The sequence below is a fragment of the Protomyctophum parallelum genome (assembly GCF_964188405.1).
Source record: "Protomyctophum parallelum genome assembly, chromosome: 19".
NCBI lineage: Eukaryota > Metazoa > Chordata > Actinopteri > Myctophiformes > Myctophidae > Protomyctophum > Protomyctophum parallelum.
In genome coordinates, this window is record NC_139717.1 from 6,635,668 (window position 1) to 6,659,911 (window position 24,244).

Consider the following 24,244-nt stretch of genomic DNA (forward strand, 5'->3'; position numbering starts at 1 on the left):
CATAAAACATGACCAGCAAGAGCTTACATGATGCACAAAGATGCATTGTTGCACGCGCTCATGATATACGACTTTATTTTTGCAAGAAATGGGCTCGACCGACCCTCCCACACATCTGTGTCTAACTATGTTTTCTAGTAGTCCTTCTTGCGGTCTTGTCTGTGTGAGCCACTGGTGTATATATAGTTGTCTTTTAATGAATTACATATGTCATTAATTAAAAGACTAAAAATGCATTGTTGCACGCTCGACCCTCCCACACATCTGTGTGTGAAGGCAAGGAATTGTGCTTCTGCAGCGAACGGTTTGTAGCATCATGTGTGATGCTCCTTATATGATTCTGCGTCGTTTAGAGGCGTGTGTGATTTGGATTTTTTTTGCAAATGAGGCCCCTCAAGAAAATCACAAGCAAGCAAGGTTTTTCCATGGCCTAATGAGTGTGCGTGCAAAGTTTCATGGCAATTCGTCCAGCGAAGTAAATATTAGTTGTTCGTAGACATACATAAATCCCCACACTGGTCCCTCTGGCCAGGCATGAATAACAAACACCATTAGCAGGGCTGGTTCTAACACATTTTGGGCGGGAACCCCTGTTGGTGTTTTAAGCATTCCGTTATACTTTAGCTATTGAAAAATAGCAGATCTACAAGCTCATAGAGCTTGTAGATCTGCTATTTTTGAAAAGTCGTGAAAATGTGGCGCAAATCTTTGAATATATATTTCAGAGCGAACATTTTTAACTTCTGGGGGGTCCCTGGAACTACATATTTTGAGATGGGGTTCCGTGGCCCAATAGAGATACAGTAATTCTGGGGGTCCTTGACGTGAAAAAGGTTGAGCACCACTGACATAGATATGTTTTTTTCAGAAAAATGTTACGATTTACGCCAGGGCTCCACTGGTCGCGTCGCGTCTGCGTCGCGTCTCCGTCAGCGTCGGGAATGTTCCCTTTTAATCAATGGAGGGTGGCTCCACTGCCCGCGTTGCGTTGCCGCACGCGTCCAGTCATGTATAAAAGAATGTTGCTGACGCGCAGTTGTCAAAAGCCTGCAGTGGGTGGAGCACCTCTAGCGTGACGTTGACGTTGTCATGGCGCGACGGAGACGCAACGCGCCCGGTGGAACCCTGGCGTAAGAAGCCTTTTTTTTTTAAACGACCTCATTCCAAAATGTGTTAAGATAGAACTGGGAGACCAGATGAATTCAAGCTATGGTAGTCTTGAGGATTTATACTCCTTTAGCCATTACGTAAACACAAGAGCTGTGAATACTCATTTAGAGTACTGTAGCCTTTAAGTTTTGACAAGGTTGTGTACCGTGCAGTATCTATCTTTCGGGACATTTAGTTGAGTGGCTTGCTGGATTTTTAATAGGCTATAATAAAACCCAAATTGCAAATTTCTTACATAAGTAAGATTAGATTGCCATCACAGATCAAAGTCCATACTTCTGGCGTTCTGAAGGCGTGTTCACGGCACGCTCCTCACCTTTTAATTCCATCAATCATCTGTGCTCCACATAAATCTATCTTTAAGATTTAACCCATTCTGACCTGAGATCAGATTCTAAAAATGTCTTCTACGTACATCCTGACAGTTTTCCATTCTGACCTGAGATCAGATTCTAAAAATGTCTTCTACGTCAGTCGCTCTTCGATTTTTCAAAAATAGCAGACCTACAAGCTCGTAGCGCGCCACTCGGTGGCGCGCTATGAGCTTGTAGGTCTGCTATTTTTAAGTGGTGCAACCACTGCTACATCCAGCTTGCAATGTCCGTGTAGCTGTGTACGTGTTTGTGATGTGTGTAGGTAGGTACCTGTGACCTGTGTGTGTTAGCATGAGTGGTGTGCGCATGCGTGAAATTGGAACGAGAGAAGTATGTGACATGGCTGCCACCTGCTGGACGACGGGAGTTGCACCACTTGGTTCACACTGGTGTGCTTTTTCAATAGCTAAAGCACGACATGATGCTAACACCAAAATGGGTTCCCGCCCAGGGCTCCAGCGTGCGACCTATTAGGTCGCATATGCGACTTAATTTCTTATGGTGATACTTAAAATTTAATGAGGTCGCACCGGTGATACTTGGAAATGTGCGGAAAAAAGAAAGAAAAACGATCCGTTTATTTATTTTTACTCCGTCTCAACACTGAGGCACGGGCACCGGGCGGCTATTAGTAGTGCGATAATAAAGTATTACTTTGTTTTGGCTCAATCGAATCCCCTCTCTTTCTCTCTCTCTGCCTGCCTGCAAAGTCAATGCAAAGACGATAATTGCGCAAACAGGCGCAGCGCGACCTGCCGCGGTCCAAACTGGACGAACCGAGTCGAATATATATTCAGGTCTGAACGCAGTTTATCCGTCACAAATTAACTAATCTTTCTCAGCTGTACAATTTCACTGGAGCGCAGCGCACATATCTAACTGCATGATGATCAGTCATGATCTACACAGACAGCCGACTCCCGACCATAGACTGTAAGCTCCCGACCCAAACAATAAGTGAGGAGGTAAACTTGTTGTTTGATTAAACATATAATGTGCCACGAAAAATAGCTTCCAAAGCTTGTTATGTTTGCATCGAGGAGGTAGCCTGTGTCCATACATGATGATCGGCCAACAAAATACATTAATCTCCCTCCCAGTGAGTGAAGAGCACTGATGCCTGATTTATTCTTCGTCGTACAAAGTGTGTGCTGAAAATGGCTGATCTACAAGCTCACAACGCGTCGCGTCCGCGACATGTTGTGAGCTTGTAGATCAGCTATTTTCAGCACGCGGAGATATGCAAGCTCTGAGAGCATTTAGAAACTTTTGCCTTCACAATAAAAGTATGAAGCTTTCACAAGTTGGCCAACTTGGCCCATGAAGACAAGGAAAAGGATTAAGAATTTGGTGGCACTTCACATTGCAAAAGATTTTTTCCAAAATGTAAAAATATTATAATAAGGAATTAATTTGGATAATCGTAATGGGATATTGTACAAATTGTCACTTTATTAATCCCAAAGGTTTGGACTGCATTTAATTTTCAACACAAAACCTTAAACTGACTTTCTGTGTGTGGAATATAAATATTGCCTAGACTGAGTGACTTTGTGTTGGGTTCAAACCATCTACAGTGTTTTGAAGTATAACCAGGTAGGTTGCTGTTTTTCACACAGTGACCTTTGTAGGGGGGTTTTATGATTCAAACCTTTAATGGTGGAAACCACTACAAAAATAAATGGCACCCTATGTGGGGGCACGATAAGATCATGTAATAATACCACGCTATACAAAGAAAAAAATGGTGCTACCTAATTTCTGGTGGCGCTACCAAATGAAAAGGTAGGTGGCATCAGTGCTACCTGTGAAAAAGTTAGTCTGGAGCCCTGTTCCCGCCCCAAAATGGGTTAATAAAGCCGATCCATGTCCCATAAACCACTATGCCAAAAGAAATACTGTGACATTAACGATAGTATTCAGTTGTGTACTTTATGCAAGCAAGCCTTCATTGTCACGTGAATTCATTCACGTAAATGTGTCATCAAGATTCACATAATTGTCTCCACCATGTGGGTGCAAACCTGTAGGATGCCAAGGAAGGAACAACCTCTGCGCCAAATGTCTCGTCAATCGGCTGATTTTTGGCAAAACACTTTTTTTTGAGGGCTGCTAGCCCCTCTTATGTCCAGCTTTGAGGGTTTGTGGAAACGAAAAAGATTGTCTCAACATAAACATTGAATGCCATTGACGATGAGTGGCCAGTTTTGAGTGTTTGCACAAACTGGCCATTCATTGTCAATGGCATTCAATGTTTGTGCACACACAAACATTGAATGCCATTGACTATGAATGGACAGTTTTCGTTAACAAACATTGAAGTCAAAAGTGAGGACTCCAAATTGTGATTGGCCAGAATGAGATGATTTATGATAAGAGCGCCCCACACTTCACACGGATTTACATAGAAATATAATATAGAAATGTGTATTAAGCTATTTGATACAGTCACCGTTTCCTCTCTGCAAACTATAGCTTTTAGCTTCACAGTTTGCTAAAGAGGGCAAAAGTATGAACCGTACTAGGTACAATTATTAAGGGGTCTATTGACCGCGGCCATCTTTCCAGCAAGGTGCTAACCAAGTGCAACTTCCCATTGACAGCCCACTCATCCAAACAGAAAAGTCCTCTCTAATTGTATTAAACAACGTCAAACTCACCAACATTGCAGCTGTTACGGAAAGCTTGAATTGTCCTCTTTGTATCTGTAAAGTTTTTGTTTCATAGAAATCCACCGTAGACATGTTATGACTTATGAGCTACTTCCTGTCAAGAAGGAAAGCAAAGGCTCACAACTCACTTTCGTAATGCTCCACGTATTTTATACTACTTTCTGTCAAGACATTCTGTGCAGGGTATTTTTTCCCTTAAGCGTCAGAGTTTGGGAGTGCTCGTTGGATATCACTCAACAGACACCTGTTGAGTTGAATTTGCACATAATGCAGGAGGCAGCAGGAGGTTGCATTACTAAAAATATACCTCAATACCTGGCCTTGAAAAAGAGACACTCGTCAGACAAGACGAGACGGTTCACGGTATGTGTGTGTCGGATGCACGGTTCTGGCAGAAATAATAATATTACCAGGACTCACTTGTTCATAAATCGATAAAAAAATTCTTGTTCAAGAAATCCTAAAAATGGATCAAATTAATTGCTGATAAACCTTTTCTAAGAGTCTAGCCTGACTGACCCGCTCCTTTCTTTGGGCCTACACCTAGGGAAAATAGCCAAACTTACAAGCTCACAACAAGTGATAAATTATAATGCCACATGCAGTGTTGTGAACTTACAGATCGGCTCTTTTCGCAGATTCTTCACCTGCTGTGACATGACCATAATTGGGATGCTAGGATGTCGTTGGGAACCCCTTTTGGTGTTGGCATCATGTTATGCTTTAGCTATTGAAAAATAGCAGATCTACAAGCTCATAGCGCGCCACCGAGTGGCGCGCTATGAGCTTGTAGGTCTGCTAGTTTTGAAAAATCGTGAAAATATTTATTTCAGAAAACTGGAGGATTTAGAAGATTTTGTTTTGTTTTTTTGAGGTCAGGCCTAAATGGGTTAAAGGGATTGTGACATTAAAAAAAAGGTTTTGGAATTGTTCTTGTTTCTTTTAGGTTTTCTAATCTCAATTGCACCCAAAAAACATGAACTTTTAACATTCAGTAGATTTTCTGTGATCTGGGGTTTTCTGGCTCAAACAGGTGCTCTGATTTGCCGGCAGTAAGTGACATCACTTACTGCAAATCCCATATATGTCAATGGGATTTGCCAGCAGATGTCACTGTTTCACTGTGTTGCCTGTTTTCATTGTAGCTCAAAAGGCCCAAAAAACCCCAAAGAAACCTTCAGACCACAGAAGATCCACTGAATGTTCAAAGTTCAGGTTTTTTGGGTGTAATTGAGGTCATAAAACCTAAAAGAAAAAAGAAAAATGAAAAATAAATGAAAATGAATGTCATAAAACCTTTAAATGACTTTACAGCAGTGACCGTCATAGCAACTACTGTAGTTGGTAACAAAAATGAAGCAGGACTCTCACACAGACAGAATGAATGCTAGAAGACATCTGGAGCACACCACTGATAGGAAAAAAGTGTAATCGGTGGAAATAATCATTTAATTTGTGCCCATTAAAAGTGTTCCTATCATCTGTGTGCTCGGATACCAAAAATGCAAGAAATAAAATACATTAATGTTCATTGACTTGGCTACCTGGCTCTCAACATGACAATTATATAAATCAAGTTCATTACTATAATTTAAAAAAATAGTATGATCCACTCCCCCTTTCTCGCTTTCATTACTTTTAATTGGTAGTCCTAGAGTTTAATTATTGCTATTTTTCATGACTTGTCAACTCACTGATAGTTTCCCTTTTATAACACGTAAACAGTTAAGAATTACTGCGTTATTTTACGTGGCCAAATCCGAGCTTCATTGAACTATTGGGTCCAATGAATAGGTCTTTTCTTTTGGATGTGTAATAATGATACCCAGAGCATTGATGCCAAGAAGGTAATAGGTGAGTGTGCGCCAACTCTGACTGTAGGGAGACTTCTGCCATCTAAGAATGATTAACTCCGCTGCCGTTTATCTTTCGGCACATGCAGTGGGGTCATAAATGATATCCTTACACCACCTGTTTGTGTGTGTGTGTGTGTGTGTGTGTGTGTGTGTGTGTGTCAAATGTTTTTGAAGCTTGCTCGTAACATTGTTTGCTAAATAATACTTTTGATGCACTGTTGTTGTTCTGCTATATCCAGGGCTGCACATAAGCGGTGCGCATGCGCCGTCAAAATAATGCGCTGTCAATCAGGCGCCGGGTAGCCTGAGCTAACGTGTTAGGTTTCTGGTCTAGAGGGGCGGGTCACGGCTCAGATTTGCGCACGCCCTGATTGGATCTCATCGATCTGTCCGTCACCCCCGGCCCCTCCTCTCCCCCCTAGTGCAGCGCTACGTCACATCATTTGGAGCGACGCCCACCCGGAAGGGTTGACTCCCACTTTTAGACCAGAGCGGCCAATGCGTTCCTCCAGGCTTTCCATTTTTGCACCAACAAAAATGAAAGCCTGGTACCGAGGCTAGGCGCCGGGAAGCTCTTCTGCGTACCAACAGCTGGGGCCGCACAGAATGATTATCATGGCCAGAATACTAGTAAATTCTGTGGCGAGAGCATTTCCCACTGACTGCCACTCAAAGTAGCTACTACTGGCCAATCACAGGACGTCTTGCACTGGCCATTGTGGCTAATCACAGCGCGTCCTTCCTTACTCAAACGAGGGAGGATCCACTCTATGGGGAGGATTCCATGCTGCTCACTGCTTGTTTTTCCGGGTGCTGGGGCAAGTTGCTCGTGTGCGATGCAACTTGCTCGTGTGCGATGCCGTCTCTCACGGACTGGCACTGCTACTGCTACACAATATGAAGCTTATCAACATGACAACAACGTGTCCCGACATACTGTCCCTTATTATCGTAAAGTCGGGTAGTGTACACTGTTTATTTTGCACCGAGGAGCCATGTGTGTCTGACTGTCTGTCTGACTCTGTGTTGACTGTGTGTACAAAAAAACAAAACAAAAGTGAAGCCTGACTTATGCTTCGCCGTACGACTTATGTCGTATGTTAAACAAATAGGCAATAGCTGATCTGCAAGCTCACAACGTGTCGCCTCCGCAACACGTTGTGAGCTAGTAGATCGGATATTAAAAAAAAAGTATCTAAATATTGCTTTGATGCTCATATTATCCTTAGGAAGTATTAAGAAGTTTGTATTAGAATATGCATATAGGGCTGGAATACACATGGACCTATAGCTGCAATTTGCATTTGTATAATGCGATGAATCTAGAGTTGCAATACTCTCCATTGACTCCCCAGTCCCCACTTATCCAATAAATATCATTTTGCTATAAGTTATTCATGCATCCCTCTTTTATCCATCCGGCGAGACGGGTCGCCGCATTTTAGGAGCACCAAGTAACTCCTCCAGGTGCTCCTCTGAGTACTAGACCAAAAAAGTTGTGTGCAGCCCTGACTATATCCCATTTTTTTTTTTTTTTTTTAAGATATTTTTTGCGGCTTACGCCTTTTTATTGATTTTTGAAGGGACAGACAGTAGGCTGACAGGAAACGGGAGAGAGATGGGGGGATGACATGCAGTAAAGGCCGTGTCGGGTCCGGGAGTCGAACCCGCGGCACACTGCGACTGGATTACCAGTCCGGTGCCCAGACCGTTACGCTACGGCCTGGGCCTCTATATCCCATTTTGACCTGAGATCAGATTCTAAAAATGTCTAATACATCCTGACACTTTTCTGAAAAAGCTATGCTTCTATGAGCTTGTAGATCTTCTATTTTTCAATAGCTAAAGCATAACATAATGCTAACACCAAAAGGGGTTCCAGCCCAAAATTGGATATATATGCCTATCCGTTTGGCCAGGTATAATGACTTATCACCTTCAAAATGGCGCATCCCCTGAATTTGCATACCAAAGGTGCGAGGTTTGCATGCCCTATTGCCGTACATCAACGGCATTGGCGTTAAGCGTAACATTTATTAATTTATTTTAATTGACGTAGATCTATGCAATGGTGGACTAAGTTTTGTTAATGTCCCTTTTTTGTCATTAACATAAAACACCATTCATATGATTATGAAATATTATATATATATATATATTTATATATATATTAGTGTATTTATACAAAAAATCACACCCGTGTGAAGTGAGGGCCGCTAATATATTAAAGTCTAACTCATGTTTGCTATGATTAGGTGATGTAATGGTGACGTAAAACAAACAGTGACAAAACAAAAATTAAATTATCTTTATTGTCGATGGCATTTAATGTTTGTGTTATAGGGACAAGATGACGTACATTTTCCCTTCATTCAATGGCCTTTTTAAAACGGACATTAAACCTGTATATAGGAGGGGCTAGCGCCCCTCAAAAAGTATTTGACACATAGTAGGGATATGGCTTGGAAACCTGACCAATACCACTGCAATCACACACGTGAAAGAAATGCCTACGAATACCCAGAACCCAACACTCCTTAACCCATTTAGGCCTGACCTCAAAATTTACAATAATTCTTCTAAATCCTCCAGTTTTCTGAAATAAATATTTTCACGATCTTTCTAAAATCACACCTGTATGAACTGAGTTGTGCAACTCCTCTCTCTCTCTCTCTCTCTCTCTCTCTCTCTCTCTCTCTCTCTCTCTCTCTCTCTCTCTCTCTCTCTCTCTCTCTCTCTCTCTCTCTCTCTCTCTCTCTCTCTCTCTCTCTCTCTCTCTCTCTCTCTCTCTCATTGGCAGGCAACAGGCAGCACTAATACAAGTAGGACGCGCAAACGCGGGAAGCGAACGCAGCTCGTTTGTGTGTGTGTGCTACAGCTGCGCCCTCTGGTGGCGGGCGGGTGGTGTCACAGCGGGACAGACACACAGACAGACACACAGACATGATCTGCAGGGTCTCATAGTTATTGCTCACTGCGTTCGCAACTATCTCCCTCTCTCTGTTTCTGGCAAACAGCGACCCCTACTGGTACTAATAGTCATATACTCGTGCTCATGGCCACATAGGTACGCACGGACATTGCTGGTTGTAGGAGTGGTTGCACCACTCAAAAATAGCAGACCTACAAGCTCGTAGCGCGCCACTCGGTGGCGCGCTATGAGCTTGTAGGTCTGCTATTTTTCAATAGCTAAAGCATAACATAGTGCTTAAAACACCAAATGGGGGTTCCCGCCCAAAATGGGTTAATTAGCCCCTATTCATGTCGCTCTCCCCCACAGCTTGTAGCGTCGCGTCACATCACTCAACAGCAACCTTGAAGCCGTGTTCAAAGCACTGATGGGGGGGGGGGGGAGAGAGAGAGAGAGAGAGGGAGAGGGAGAGGGAGAGAGGGAGGGAGGGAGGGAGGGAGAGAGAGAGAGAGAGAGAGGGAGAGAGGGAGAGAGGGAGAGGGAGAGAGGGAGAGAGGGAGAGAGGGAGAGAGAGAGAGAGAGAGAGAGAGAGAGAGAGAGAGAGAGAGAGAGAGAGAGAGAGAGAGAGAGGGGGAGAGGGGGAGAGGGAGAGAGGGAGAGAGGGAGATTTCCTTTCAGGCATTTCTGTGAGTTTTTAATTAGCTGTGACTGTATTGGTTCAAACCCACACAAGGCCTTTCAGACTCCACTGCTAGATGGAACTGTGAGTCACTAGAGGAACACATTTGAAGACGAGACACGACACACACACGGGTCGGGACACGGTCAGGAACACGGGCTCGTCTAGAACAGTCACGTGGTTCCCATACGTTTTCATTTCAAGGACCCCCAAATTGACACTAATTAGCCCCTAAGAACCCCCATTTGAAAAGGTATGCCAGGGTGCCTGGCATACCCATGAGAGAAGATTTTTACGTCTCTAATAATAATAATAAAACTTCATTTGTATACCACCTTTCATGACATGAAATGCAGCTCAAAGTGCTTTACAGAGCGATGGAGAAAAAAAAAAGCAAGGCATAAACATTAAAAAAACAAGAGCAGTAATGTAATACAGTGAGGACATGAATAACATAAAATGTAAAGATAAATTAAAAGCAAGGGCGTAGAAGTGGGTCTTGAGCTGTGCTTTAAAAAATGTCTACAGACGGTTGCCTGACGAAGGTACAGTGGGAGCTTGTTCCACGCCGACGGCCCGTAGAAGCAAAAAGCTGCTTCCCCGTATTTTTTAGTTGCCATTTATTTAGGCAAAGCGAGCAGGCCAGCAGTGGAAGACCTTAGGGGGGCGGTTTGGGACATATTTAGGCAGGCAGTCATGTAGGTAGGAAGGTGCGAGACCATTGAGAGCTTTATAAACAAGTAAAATAATTTTAGCAGTGATTCTCAACCTCGTTTAATTTCAAGGACACCCAGGTTTGACATGCATTAGTCTCTACACTCTACAGACCCCCATTTAATGACATTTCTATCTCTGGTACCCCCCAATTTATATTGCAAAATCAATGTTAATCTAACTCTCAGGGTTACAGACCCATAAGGGTCCATTTGGTTCCAAACTATCATTTAGCTGGGGACCCCCTGGAACTCCCTCAAGGACCCCTGAGGGTCCCCGGACCCCACTTTGCGAACCACTGATCTATAAAACTTGACCAGTGCCCGGCTATAGAGTCAGTAACGATGGAAGTTGGAGATCTATGCCCCACCCGTCAGAGTACCCGTTCCACCCATCTGTCTGTGTCCCTTTCATGCCCATATATGGGGCTTTCTGTATCTTAATTTATTCCTATGAGAGCTGTAACTTATTCCTATGAGAGCTGTATGTGCCCGTCAGCTACTGGCCTACTAGCCTCGGTACCAGGCTTTCATTTTTGTTGGTGCAAAAATGTAAAGCCTGGAGGAACGCATTGGCCGCTCTGGTCTAAAAGTGGGAGTCAACCCTTCCGGGTGGGCGTCGCTCCAAATGATGTGACGTAGCGCTGCACTAGGGGGGAGAGGAGGGGCCGGGGGTGACGGACAGATCGATGCGATCCAATCAGGGCGTGCGCAAATCTCAGCCGCGACCCGCCCCTCTAGACCAGAAACCTAACGCGTTAGCTCAGGCTACCGGCCTACTTGTCTGTGTCCCATACTGTATATGGAGATCTCCGTACAGTATGTGTTCCTTTTATGTCCACATATACAGTAGTCTATGCAGATGTCAAAACGTATGTGTGATGTCAGAACAGGACAGCTCCATATATGGATAAGGGCAGGGGCCTCTCCATATATGGATAAGGGCAGGGGCCTCTCCAGAGGCCTTTAGTGGCAGTTCTGGACTACCGTGTGTCCGACCAACTCGACACCGGGCACTGCCCTCCCTGTGGGGGTGTGGAATGCGTGTGTGTGGGGCGAACGGTTCTCGAGTTACGAGGATTACGGACATATGTGCATTCATAGATATGGACATTTGAGGGGCAAAATGCATCACTGTTCAGTTTGCCATTGATCACGGCAGGTTTAGGGTTGTCTTGTTTTCAAGTACATTTCATGCCTTTTTTTAAAACTCTTTCTCGCTTGCTAATGTTGATGTTTGTGTGCCAGGGATGGAGAGCAAGATAATGTATGGACGGAGTGCTCTGAACGGAGCCATGAGGAGGACGTTTGATCATGTTTATGAACTGAACGCATATCTTAGATCAGGGGTGGGCAACTGGCGGCCCGGGGGGCCACATGCGGCCCCCACCTTCACTTAATGTGGCCCTCAGGTTAATATCAGAATACTGATTATAATATTGGTTCCAGCTGTTTACAATTCCACGACATGCAAACATGACCTGCTTTAATTACTTCAGTCTAAATTAGTAGCTCAATGCTCAACACACGTATAATTAAAGGCATTACATAAAAATGTACATTTTCAGGATTCCAATTCGCCCATCTACAAGCTCAAAACGCGTCGCGCTGCGACACGTTTTGAGCTTGTAGATCGGCTATTTTTGCTACGACAGTAATATATGGCCCTAGGGAGTGAGTGTGGAAATATAGTGGCCCTCTCCATCGTCAACGTTGCCCACCCCTGTCTTAGATTGTGTGAATACTAGTGAACAAAATAAAGTTTCTTGCCAGTCCCTAAAAAAAAAGAAGAGAGTGAAACCAACTTGCACCTTTGGGCAAATTCTTCTTTTACTTCTCTTTTTGAAATGGGCATAACCACACTGTACTGGAACAACTGAAATATCTGTTCAGCTGGGGTTTTTACTTTAGTTTTTTCAATGGAGGATAAGCCTCAATGAGTCGCAGCAACTTGTTTTTGAGAGGGGGGTCCTCAGGCACAAAGCACAAACTATAACGGGGAGACAACCAACAATAAGATTTACAAAACATACATGGTATGATCAGCCCAACCAAAGTCATCCTCTGACTACGGCATTTCCCAGGATTAGTTTACGGCCTCAACGAGCAACGCAGAGCGCACGCCACGCACCCTCATGTCACCTTCAAAGAACCCTGAGTGAAAGGCGTTTATTATGCATGCACAGGAATTCCCACGGCAACGTGCGGCGGTGGCTCAGGGGTAGAGTGCCTGGATGGTAACCGTAAGGTTGCCAGTTCGAACCCGGGCTCCCCCAGAGTTACTGTCGAAGTGTCCTTGAGCAAGACACTGAACCCCTAATTGCTCCCGATGTGCTAGTTGGTGCCTTGCATGGTTTCCGCTGCCATCGGTGTATGAATGTGTGTGTGAATGGGTGAATGTAATGCACAGTCTCTGTAAAGCGCCTTGGATAAAGGCGCTATATAAATGCACCATTCACCATTTAACGTTGCAACCTCCACACACAATGCTACCGTCATCACCTCACCTCGTCTTGATTCAGGAGCACCTTGAGATTAGAAGTTATAAATCCTCCAGCCCTATGCAACAAACCACAGTGCTTACAATGAGTCCTCTCTTAACCCATTCTGACCTGAGATCAGATTCTAAAAAATGTCGGTTTGAAAATGACAGTTTTCTGAAAAAGCCATGTTTCTATGTCAGTCGTTCTTTGATTTTTCAAAAATAGCAGACCTACAAGCTCGTAGCGCGCCACTCGGTGGCGCGCTACGAGCTTGTAGATCTGCTATTTTTCAATAGCTAAAGCATAACATGATGCTAACACCAAAAGGGGTTCCCACCCAAAATAGGTTAATTTAGTTTGAGCATTTTACTATGCAGTTATGGCCCGACTCTAGTGCAATAACAAAGGGGAAACGTGAGAAGATTTAAAACGAGTCATTTTATTTAACGGCATGTCGGCCTCCTGCCAAATTAACTAAGGGAAAGGGAATGCAAATATATATATATATATATTATCACAAATCAAAGTGATCTTCTGTGGCCGTGCTCCAGTTAGCCCAGGGGGGAGAGAAATAACCTTTTATATTATGCTAGGAGGCATTTGGCCATCTGTCAACAATCCCTGAATGTCCACCTTTCTCCAACCAGCCGAGGCCCAAGCCAGGGCCATCACAGCACTTAGTTACGGGAGAGCTACCCGTGGCATACTCTGTTACCCAACCATGTATAAATCACCCTTAAGTCTCCCGTAGCCAGACAATCCGTTATGCCCACCTGGTGGTGACATCTAAAGCACTGGTTCCCAAACTTTTTCATGTCACCGAGCCCTATCTGCAAAGATATGCCAGTCGTCCCCCATAAGAGATAAGATTTTTACAGCTCTAGCAGTGATTCTCAACGATTTTAATTTCAAGGACCCCCAATTTGACATGCATATTAATCTACGGCCCCCCTTTTTAATGGCATTTCTATCTCTCATAGCCTCATTGCCAGCCTTATTCCCCACACCGTGCCATTGCCATTTGATTACTTATAAGTCCACTTTTCACAGTCAGTTTCACAGACATTCTCCACACACGTTTAACTCTGCACAAGGTCACTTTACACAGACGGGCTTATGATTACCACGGATATGTAGGTTCCCAAGTGGGCTGGTGCCCGACAGGCACAAGTCTAGTTGCTTTTCAAAGCAGCAAGTGGGCATTCATTCTCACCACGTTTCTAGACCATAATAATACAACAGCATTGGATTTAGATTTCCCCAGATGCATGGATAGACGGATGATGACAACGTGGGACCATAGGGAACAGTGATTCTACTATAAATGCACCACGTCTCTCTCTGTACGTGTCCTTAACCCATTCTGATCTGAGATCAGATTCACACGAGGTTTCCGCCGGACACACACTGGTCTGATGAACCCATTCTGACCTGAGATCAGATTCTAAAAATGTCAGTCGCTCTTCGATTTTTCAAAAATAGCAGACCTACAAGCTCGTATCGCGCCACTCGGTGGCGCGATATGAGCTTGTAGATCTGCTATTTTTAAATAGCTAAAGCATAACATGATGCTGACACCAAAATGTGTGCCCGTTCAGAATGGGATAATGTAATCCACGTAACTCGAGGACCGTTCGCCCCACCGACTTCAAATGTGACACACACGTTCCACAGGGAGGGAGTGCAGTGCCCACTGCCCAGCGGGGTTGTCCAGAAACGCCACAAAAGGCTCTGGTCAGCAAGGTTATAATAGTTTTGGTTTTTTCATTATAGTTTAGTTTTAGTTACAGTTTTGACATATTTTTTTCAAATTCAGTTAGTTTTTGTTGTTGTTTTTAGAGCGGGTTTGCTAGTTTTTATTTTGGTGAAAATGCTTAGTTTTAGTTTAGTTATAGTTTAGTTTTAGTTTCTTTCGTACGGTTTATTTGTGGGTTAGGGTTTAGCGTGGCTACATGCTGCCGTACGGTGCTGAAAACTGCCGTAAAACTTGTTGGAGAAATGAGGAAATTAATTTAAAAGGATTATATCATAAATATCCGAAAGGCATATAAATATTGATAAAAGCTAAAACTAAGGGTATTTTGTCTATAATTTCAGTTAGTTTTGAGGACACACAATACAGTTTCAGTTTAGTTATCGTTGTTTATTTTTATTTTTATTAGTTTCAGTTAACTAAAAAGTTTTTTTTAATTCTAGTTTTAGTTTTTTTGTTAGTTTTAGTTAACTATTATAACCTTGCTGGTCAGGCTCTGCCAGTGAGTGGACCTAATGAGCCTAAGTCCGCTCACCTGTAGATTGTCCCAGCCTCTGTCTCAGCCAATTGAACAACCCCCACACCTGCCATTTGATTACATTAACCAGTCCACTTTTCACAGTCAGTTTGCATAACGCGAGAACTGTTCGCCCCCCACCGACTTCAAATTTGCCACACGCATTCCGCACCACCGCATGGAGTGCGGTGCCCGGTGTCAAGTCCGCCAGATAGCGGTTGTCCAGAATCGTCACAAAAGGCTCTGGGCAAGGCCCAAATTAGTCAATTGATCACACCTGTCCAATTTTCAGCCTCTGCCATGAATTCATTAATTGCCATGGCAACCCCAGCCTATATTTCCCACACCTGCCTTTTGATTACTTAGTCAGTCCACCTTTCACAGTCCACAACGTTTAGCACTGCGGAAGGAGGACGTACACAGACAGACAGTTACAACGGGTGCTATGACAACGGATATAAGGGGTATTGCAAAATGCATGCTAGGGTGTATTCCCGATTTTCATTGTTTCCTACTTGCACTCGGTGGCGCGCTATGAGCTTGTAGATCTGCTTGTAGGTCTGCTATTTTTGAAAAATCGAAGAACGACTGACATAGAAACATAGCTTTTTCAGAAAACTGGATGTAGAAGACATTTTCTTTATCTTATCTCAGGTCAAGATGGGTTAAAAACCCTTTGGTGGTATGAACTGGACCCTTTGGTTACATGTCAACAGGCATTGATATGACTCATGGCTACACAAAAAGAAGTGCCTCTTCATTTTGTTCACATAATAATCTCCCATTTCTTTACACCATAATCACCATTTACACCCTACGACCCTCTCCATTACAAAGACTGCGTACAAAATGATTACTCCAACCGATGCTTTCCTTAATCCCCCTCTAGGTGGAATCCTGTCCCTCGTCGCAGACCGTATGTCAACTTTCGGTGATGCCAGAGGCATGTGACGGCACTGGGACGCGCACTGGCTCTGCACAACATCTGGAAGAAGAACACGGTATATTCTGCACCGGACGGACCGACGGCCCTCGCATGTTTCACAAGCTGACGGTGCTCTTCTAATCTGTACTGCATGAGAGCACTCGGAATAGAACCGATAAATGTGGTGGCTGGAGGTGGTCCTCCTCCGGTTCTATTGAGAACTTGTTCTCAAGACCCTGTTGTTGTTGTTGTTGGGCAGAACCACTGGTTAACGAGAGCTACAGTATCACCTGTACTGTAGTCCCGATTTTTGAATCCCCAGGTAGGACATACTGTAAATCCTACCGGTTGTAGCTTTATAACAGAACCACCGCTGTTCCATTCCTGTCGTGTCATCCCCACGTCAGCTTCATCAGGGACTAAAGTCTAGCTATCACTCCCTCACAGACAGACAGACTGCCTGGCTGCCTGGCTGGCTGCTTGCTTGGAGGATGATGTTGCTTGTTTAGTGACGACTGGGAGCTTTATTTGTGCCAGTTGCCATGGCTGCCTCCTCCTCCTCCTCCTCATCCTCCTCCTCCTCCTCCTCTGCAGCGAGGGATCAGCCCCTCCTGCAGCTCCAGGAGGTGGACTCCAGTCGAGTGGGCGTCCGCGTCCTGACCTCCTCCTCGTCGTCTCCCACGGCGCTGGACGCCACCCAGCCCATCTGCATCCCGTCGCCCTACACCGACCACCTGGCGCACCACCACCACCACCACGACTTCGCCGCCATCCCCTTCTACGGGCCGGCGGCGGCGCTCTTCAGCTACGCCAGCGCCGCCGCCAGCCTCCCCGTGGACTGCCCCTCCTCCGTCCGCCAGTCGTCCATGAGCCCCTCCCTGTTCTGGCCCCGCCACCACCACGGCCACATGGGGGCGCCGCTGCCCCTGCACCACCCGCAGGCCTGCCCGCAGCACGGCCAGGCCCTCCACGGGCCCTGGGTGGAGATGTCCTCGTCGTCCTCCTCCTCGCGGGACAGCGCCCTGATGGACAGAAGGTATCGCAGCTTTGTAAATGTTGAATATAATATGTTCATTTACCTTAAAAGCAACTTCCTTTTACTCTCGGAGCGAAACACATTGTATGCCCATCCGATTTTAGAAAATAAAACCAAAAAAAAACACCATGCGGTAATTCTAAAGACGTATTGGGCACAAATTGGGTTAAAACGTAATTTGTTTAAAGGAGAATTCCATACTAGAAGGTTTTCTTACCTTTATTTGTAATTGTTACGTCCCAACCAAAGACGTCCAGGTGTTATTTTGTGCAAAAGTGCATTATTGGCTAATTCCCCTACCATAAGCCCTCAATGAATTGCATTGAATTGAATGGGGCTATGGGGTGTTGTGCTCATTCTCTTATTTCCATCGCTCAAAAATATTTTTTTGTATATATCCTCTCTTCATAATGTAAATAGTATCCCAAGCGGCACACTTTACTACTTATTTCGATGGAAATAAGCGAATTGGCACAAAAACCCAACCCCCATTGAGGGGAAGTAACTACTACAAATAAAGGTAAGAAAGCCATAGCCTTCTAGTATGGAATTCTCCTTTAACTTACTGTATACAAATCAAATGTATGTTTCGGCGTTAAATGATCACTGAGGATTTTGCTGATTACAATTATGTTTGGTATGTACAGTACGTAGTGCAGTGGTACAGTACGTATGTACAGTGGTTCCCAAAGCTTTTCATGTCAAGGACCCCCAAATTGACACTAATTAGCCCGCGGACCCCCCATTTGAAAATGTATGCCAGGGACCCCCATGAGAGAAGATGTTTAGCAGTGATTCTCAACCCGTTTAATTTCAAGGACCCCCAGTTTGACATGCATTAGTCTACGGATCCCCATTTAATGGCATGTATATTATTCATATTATAAAATTAACATTAATTTAACTCTGAGTGTGTACAAATGGAATCAAATGGTTCCATTTGTACACTCTCAGAGTTACAGACCCTTAAGTGTCCATTTGGTTCCAAACTATAATTTAGCTGGGGACCCCCTGGTACTCCCTCAAAGACCCCTGGGGGTCCCCGGAAACCCACTTTGGGAACCACTGATGTACTGCATTGTCCTCAGTCCTGCTGGGCCCTTTTTGGTAAAAAATGTTTTTACACTCAGTTAACCCCTTTTGGTGTTAGCATTATGTTATGCTTTTGCTATTGAAAAATAGCAGATCTACAAGCTCATAGCGCGCCACCGAGTGGCGCGCTACGAGCTTGTAGGTCTGCTATTTTTGAAGAATCGTGAAAAGTGACATGAAAGTCTTTGAGAACGACTGACATAGAAAAACTGCTTTTTCCAAGAAAACAGTCAGGATTTAGAAGACATTTGCAGAATCGTTCCCAGGTCAGAATGGGTTAAATGTAACACTGAGCATTTGACTCTGTATAGTAAGATGGCGAGGAAGCGGTCGCAGGACAGCGAGGAGACCGTGGCGTCATCGGGGGGCAAGGCCGACCTCCATTTCTGCGCCGTGTGCCACGACTACGCGTCAGGGTACCACTACGGCGTCTGGTCCTGTGAGGGATGCAAGGCCTTCTTTAAGAGGAGCATCCAAGGTGAGGCTGGTCCTGTGAGGGATGCAAGGCCTTCTTTAAGAGGAGCATCCAAGGTGAGGCTGGTCCTGTGAGGGATGCAAGGCCTTCTTTAAGAGGAGCATCCAAGGTGAGGCTGGTCCTGTGAGGGATGCAAGGCCTTCTTTAAGAGGAGCATCCAAGGTGAGGCTGGTCCTGTGAGGGATGCAAGGCCTTCTTTAAGAGGAGCATCCAAGGTGAGGCTGGTCCTGTGAGGGATGCAAGGCCTTCTTTAAGAGGAGCATCCAAGGTGAGTCTGCTCCTGTGAGGGATGCAAGGCCTTCTTTAAGAGGAGCATCCAAGGTGAGGCTGGTCCTGTGAGGGATGCAAGGCCTTCTTTAAGAGGAGCATCCAAGGTGAGGCTGGTCCTGTGAGGGATGCCAGGCCTTCTTTAAGAGGAGCATCCAAGGTGAGGCTGGTCCTGTGAGGGATGCAAGGCCTTCTTTAAGAGGAGCATCCAAGGTGAGGCTGGTCCTGTGAGGGATGCAAGGCCTTCTTTAAGAGGAGCATCCAAGGTGAGGCTGGTCCTGTGAGGGATGCAAGGCCTTCTTTAAGAGGAGCATCCAAGGTGAGTCTGGTCCTGTGAGGGATGCAAGGCCTTCTTTAAGAGGAGCATCCAAGGTGAGGCTGGTCCTGTGAGGGATGCAAGGCCTTCTTTAAGAGGAGCATCCAAGGTGAGGCTGGTCCTGTGAGGGATGCAAGGCCTTCTTTAAGAGGAGCATCCAAGGTGAGGCTGGTCCTGTGAGGGATGCAAGGCCTTCTTTAAGAGGAGCATCCAAGGTGAGGCTGGTCCTGTGAGGGATGCAAGGCCTTCTTTAACACATTTAGTACAGGAAGTGCCTTCAAAATAAAGGCTATAGAGTGCCAGAGTTGTCTGAACGCTTTTACTTTGAAAGCCATGAAACAGGAAACACTTGCCTAAAAAGGTTGACTTTACTAAGGGACCTCACATCCCCGATCATCTTAATATATTGTTTTACGCTCCAAAAAGCGTTCATATTTTGCGGGAGAGACGGATGAGGAGCAGAAATGAAGCGCCAGCATATCGATCCATTCATCACCACGGAGAGCGCCCTGGATTAGGAGATACGAGTCATTCTTTCCGCCGCGCTAACATGGGAGTCAATGACAAGCTAATAGTTGCACTGAGCGTTAGCATACGGCAAGCGAAAAGAGAAATGCCAAAAAAAAAAATAGGAAAAATTCTGAATATTCTTATCTCGCCCCGCGTCGCTGGGACGTCGCTAGGACGTCCTCACACGTCAATAGTACTAATATTTCGGGATCCTTATGACGTTCTCAGACGTCCTATGTATAGAATCTGTTAAGAGGAGCATCCAAGGTGAGACAACCCTGTTTGTACTGTAGTACTGTTAGGCCTGTCACAATTAATGATCATTATTATTATAGCCCCCTTAAATGACGACGAGAGACCCGGAAAATAATTCCCCCGTATTTATTTAAAGACGTTTACGCCGCGGACAAAGCCAACTCGAGTTGTGAAAAATCATGACAATCAAATAATTAGTAAGAAGAAAAACAAAAAGTGTTGTAACCCGCCTTTTTTTCTCCTTCTTTTTAATTATTTGATTGGCCCAAAACATTGTGTTTATGGTCATGTTTTGTCACAACTCGAGTTGGCTTCGTCCGCGGCGTAAACGTCTTTAAATAAATATGTTTTGAAAAGTCTGAGGAAAATGAACGGGGGATTATTTTCCGGGTCTCTCGTCGTCATGAAAGGGGGCGGGACTGCGACGCTCTATAGTGCCTTTATCCAAGGCACTTTACAATGATTGTGCATTACATTTACCCATTATCACACACGCATTCACACACTGACAGCAGAGGAAACAATGCAAAGCACCCACCTGCTCATCGGGAGCAATTAGGTGTCTTGCTCAAGGACACTTCGACGCTAGTTTATTTTATTTAAGGGTTGGGGTTTAACCAGTAAAAACACATTGATACTGCGTCTCTTTTACAAGTGGGAACTGGCCAAGAGGCAGAAATAAAATTACACTTCAATACTACCTATCTTTTTTTTTTTCTTTTTTTTTGTCCCACGATTTTGTAACCCATTTTTCACCCCTGTGTCAATCATCCTGTGATGTGATCCTGGGCTCTACACACCCTCCGCCAACCTAGGGAGAGCAACGGACTTAACTTATGCTTCCTTCATGCTTGAGTGTCCAAGTTGCTCCTTTACACCTGACAGGGGGGAGTTTCCCTGGTTGGACGTAACCGCGCGTGGAAGGAGCACGTTATTCCAACCAGTTCCTTTCCCCTCCATCAGGCGTCTCGGCTGGCCAGGGGGAGGCAAATACTACCTATCTTAATGTAACATTTTGGAACAGCAAATTAAACATCCATAATACGCCTCAAAGTACCTATGAAATAAATACAACAAATCAAGTCCTAATCTTTTAGTAGCACGGCAAAATATAAGCCGAAATAATAAATATACAGGCTAGTACATATCCACTCATGTGCAGGTGTTGGACTGTACATCTAAGATGAACCTTTTGAAACGTCTCAAGGGAACTTTCAAAGCCAATTTTAGTCTGGACTGTAGGTCGTTCCACGACTAAGGGCCAAAGAAGGCCAGACATTTTTTACCCCCCTCGGATTTGAATGCTGGTACTACACACCGCAGCCAAGCATTTGACCTGAGGTTGACACCATTTTGGAGGAAATGTAAGACGGCAGATCACCCAGAATGGCTTTATAAATGAAACTCTGGGGGAGCCCAGGATCGACCTGGAAACCTTACGGTTCGGCCATGAGCCACTACCGCCCCCGGTTCATACAGTAGATTGTTTACTAAAATGTCATAATTGTGACAGCTCAACTGCTGACGTGTGTGGGAGACTGGGCATGGTTTTAAAAACAACAAAGACAGTCAGTTAAAGGCCAGACCAGTCCTACAAAGCAGGACATGTGGTTTGTGGTTTTAAATTGGGGTTTAATGGTGCGTTTTTATGGTTATGTTCTCTACTTACCGGGGTGCATCTTTAACTGGTTATGTTATGGTCGAAGCAGCGCATCTAAAAGCATCTCCTGCTAAGAGCGGTACTCTTGGATTCACTTGAAGCTCGGTAAGGAGGGAGTTAAGTGAAGGCTTATCCAGCTGTAATAGTAATAAAAAAAACATTTCATTGTGCTTTGCTTGGGCAGAGATAAATGAATGAATAACGGCCTACAGGGTCGTTTCTGAGAGCCAGAGACCGACACACAGAGACTTTCTCTCTTACACACAGGCACGTGCGCACGCACGCATGCACGCACGCATGCACGCACGTGCGCACGCACACACGTGCGCACGCAGCAGCCCACTACTTGCAGTGACAACACGAAAATGCAGAAAGCTATGCTTTCATTCAATCTGGGAATCAAGTGACCCTCAATTGTGCATTATATATCATTAGGATCCTCTATATACGGTAACTATTCGGCCTGGTAGAGGCTATCTCTTTTTTAATTATATTATTTTTAAGCCTTTTAACTTGCATTCAATTCATGCAGTCAGCGATGTTATTTTGCCAGCTCTCCTTCCTGCATTTGGCAGCTGTAACTGTATTGCTTTTAGCCTGTATTCTCGTTTTAATTGTTCATATTTCTCTTAACATTTTGTACCCCATTTATACCATGCCACTCGGCTAGAATAATTGTCCATTATTATGATCGGTCATATGCTGCAAAATCTGTTTTTTGCTACATTGGGAAAAACCCGGGTTGGTTTACTGTAGCGAGTTGAGTTGATAACCACTGCTGTTAGGGATGGCCCAGATAACCAAACGATATGCTGGGTTGAACTTGGTATGTAATAGCTGGTGAAGCACAGATATGGGCTTTAACCATAACATATGCAATAAAATATTTTAATCAGCTTTAAGCATAAAATATCCAATAAAATATTTTAATCAGCGACACAAACACACTAGGGCAGGGGTGCCCACCAGGGGGGCAGTCAGACAGATATTTTGTGAAGCCACTGAGGAAATCGGGATTTCCTGAAAGTTCATATAAGGGCCTGTTGTGGCGCTGTCATTGGACCCAGAAAAACCCATAGCCATAGTCCATGTATTTGGGCCCAACTTTACCTAGACTGTATTACCTTAATAAACATGGTCATGAATACTTTCTTCTTCCAGTCACTAGTTTAAAGTCTCATTTCTAATAAATAATATTTATATCATAATATTCTTTTTGGAAAATTATGGTCCCATTAATTTAAAAAATGACCATAAAGTCGCGTATGTTCTGAGGGGCGTGGCTACCGTTACAGTCTATGATCGGGATTCCCCTCCCACTCGAGTCAAAATAAAAACCAACGGAGAAGAAGGGGGGAAGTCCCGCCTCGTTGTCTGGGCCAGCCAATGGCCAGCTGGGCAAAAACGGATCTAGAAAGATGGCGACTTAAGCCCGACACACACCGTCTGCGACCGCCGCGGCACAGTATTGCCGCGCGCCATAGCCGCACGGCAACACCAACAGGACGCGGCGCGCTACCACGCGGCTGGGGAGTTTTGTTGACTATATTCCATTGCCACGCCCACGGATAGCCGGGTGGAGGCCGCGCGGCAACGCCTGGAAAATAGAACAGCAGGCGAGGCGTGACCGCGCGTCGGACGCAGCCGGTGTGCGATAGGTTAATTGAAAATAATGGAGGCGGCTGTGTCCGCCGCGCGGCGACGCGCAGGGGACGCAGCCGGTGTGTGGTGGGCTTTACAATACAAGGACTGACAGGCTTCATTTTACGTTCATGTTAGACCCGGAGAACGCTTTGTCCATATTTTTTACAGACTATGGTGCCCACACATGTTTGACTTGAGAGCTACTTTCAAAATGAGCAGCTCAACAAGATCTAACCAGCAAATAAAAAATATTATTCCATTTCTCAAATTGGGTTTGAGCTGACTTGCCCTTTTGATGTCAAACAAGTCACCTTAATTAAAGTGGCAGATACCTTTTTTGATATATTAAAATATATATTTTTTAGGGTCATGTGGTCTACCTGCACTGGCTTTGTGATCTACTAGTAGATCACGATCTAACTTTTGGGCACCCCTGCACTAGGGCATTAAGCAACTAGTCAACTAGTAAAAATGCCCTAAAACGCACTGCATTACACATCGGTCTATTTAACCCTAATGCAGTCCTCGCCACATAATAGCTGGTGCTCCTTTTTTACAGGGTGTCTGTGGGTCCTTAAAAGTATTACATTCATATTTCTATATGAAAGACCTTAAATAGTTTTATTTTATTTTATATACAATCATGTATTGTATATATACTGTACACCCATGAGCATGCTCACTTTTACCACAGAGTCTGGGTTGAGCTGTCCACCATTTAGGATTATTTCAGGAGAAATTACAATTCAAGAGTCTCATCTCCTGCTATATTCATGAGTGTTGGAAGGTATAATATTAGAATATAATATGCTAACATTGATTTTATGTATTAATATGCAATGCTATCATTGATAAACCAGAAATATGCCTATTAAGTGACCGGGTTTTACTGATCTTATTATGGTTATCTTCCCCCCTTAAGGGCCATTCAGACTG

General features: G+C 44.6%; 1 protein-coding gene across 3 annotated transcripts in view; it reads left to right on the forward strand.

Annotated features, from left to right (window-relative positions):
- Window positions 1-24,244, forward strand: part of esr2a (estrogen receptor 2a) — an 85,742-nt gene that overhangs the window by 33,286 nt on the left and 28,212 nt on the right. For 2 of the 3 annotated variants that reach the window (XM_083790905.1, XM_083790906.1), the window contains exons 2-4: window positions 16,018-16,129; window positions 16,648-17,089; window positions 18,493-18,659. In XM_083790905.1, the coding sequence (XP_083647031.1) occupies window positions 16,063-16,129; window positions 16,648-17,089; window positions 18,493-18,659 (676 nt within the window). In that variant the 5' untranslated portion in view covers window positions 16,018-16,062. Of the gene's footprint in view, window positions 1-16,017; window positions 16,130-16,548; window positions 17,090-18,492; window positions 18,660-24,244 lie in introns of those variants that run through there. The other variant, XM_083790907.1, reaches the window with a different exon arrangement.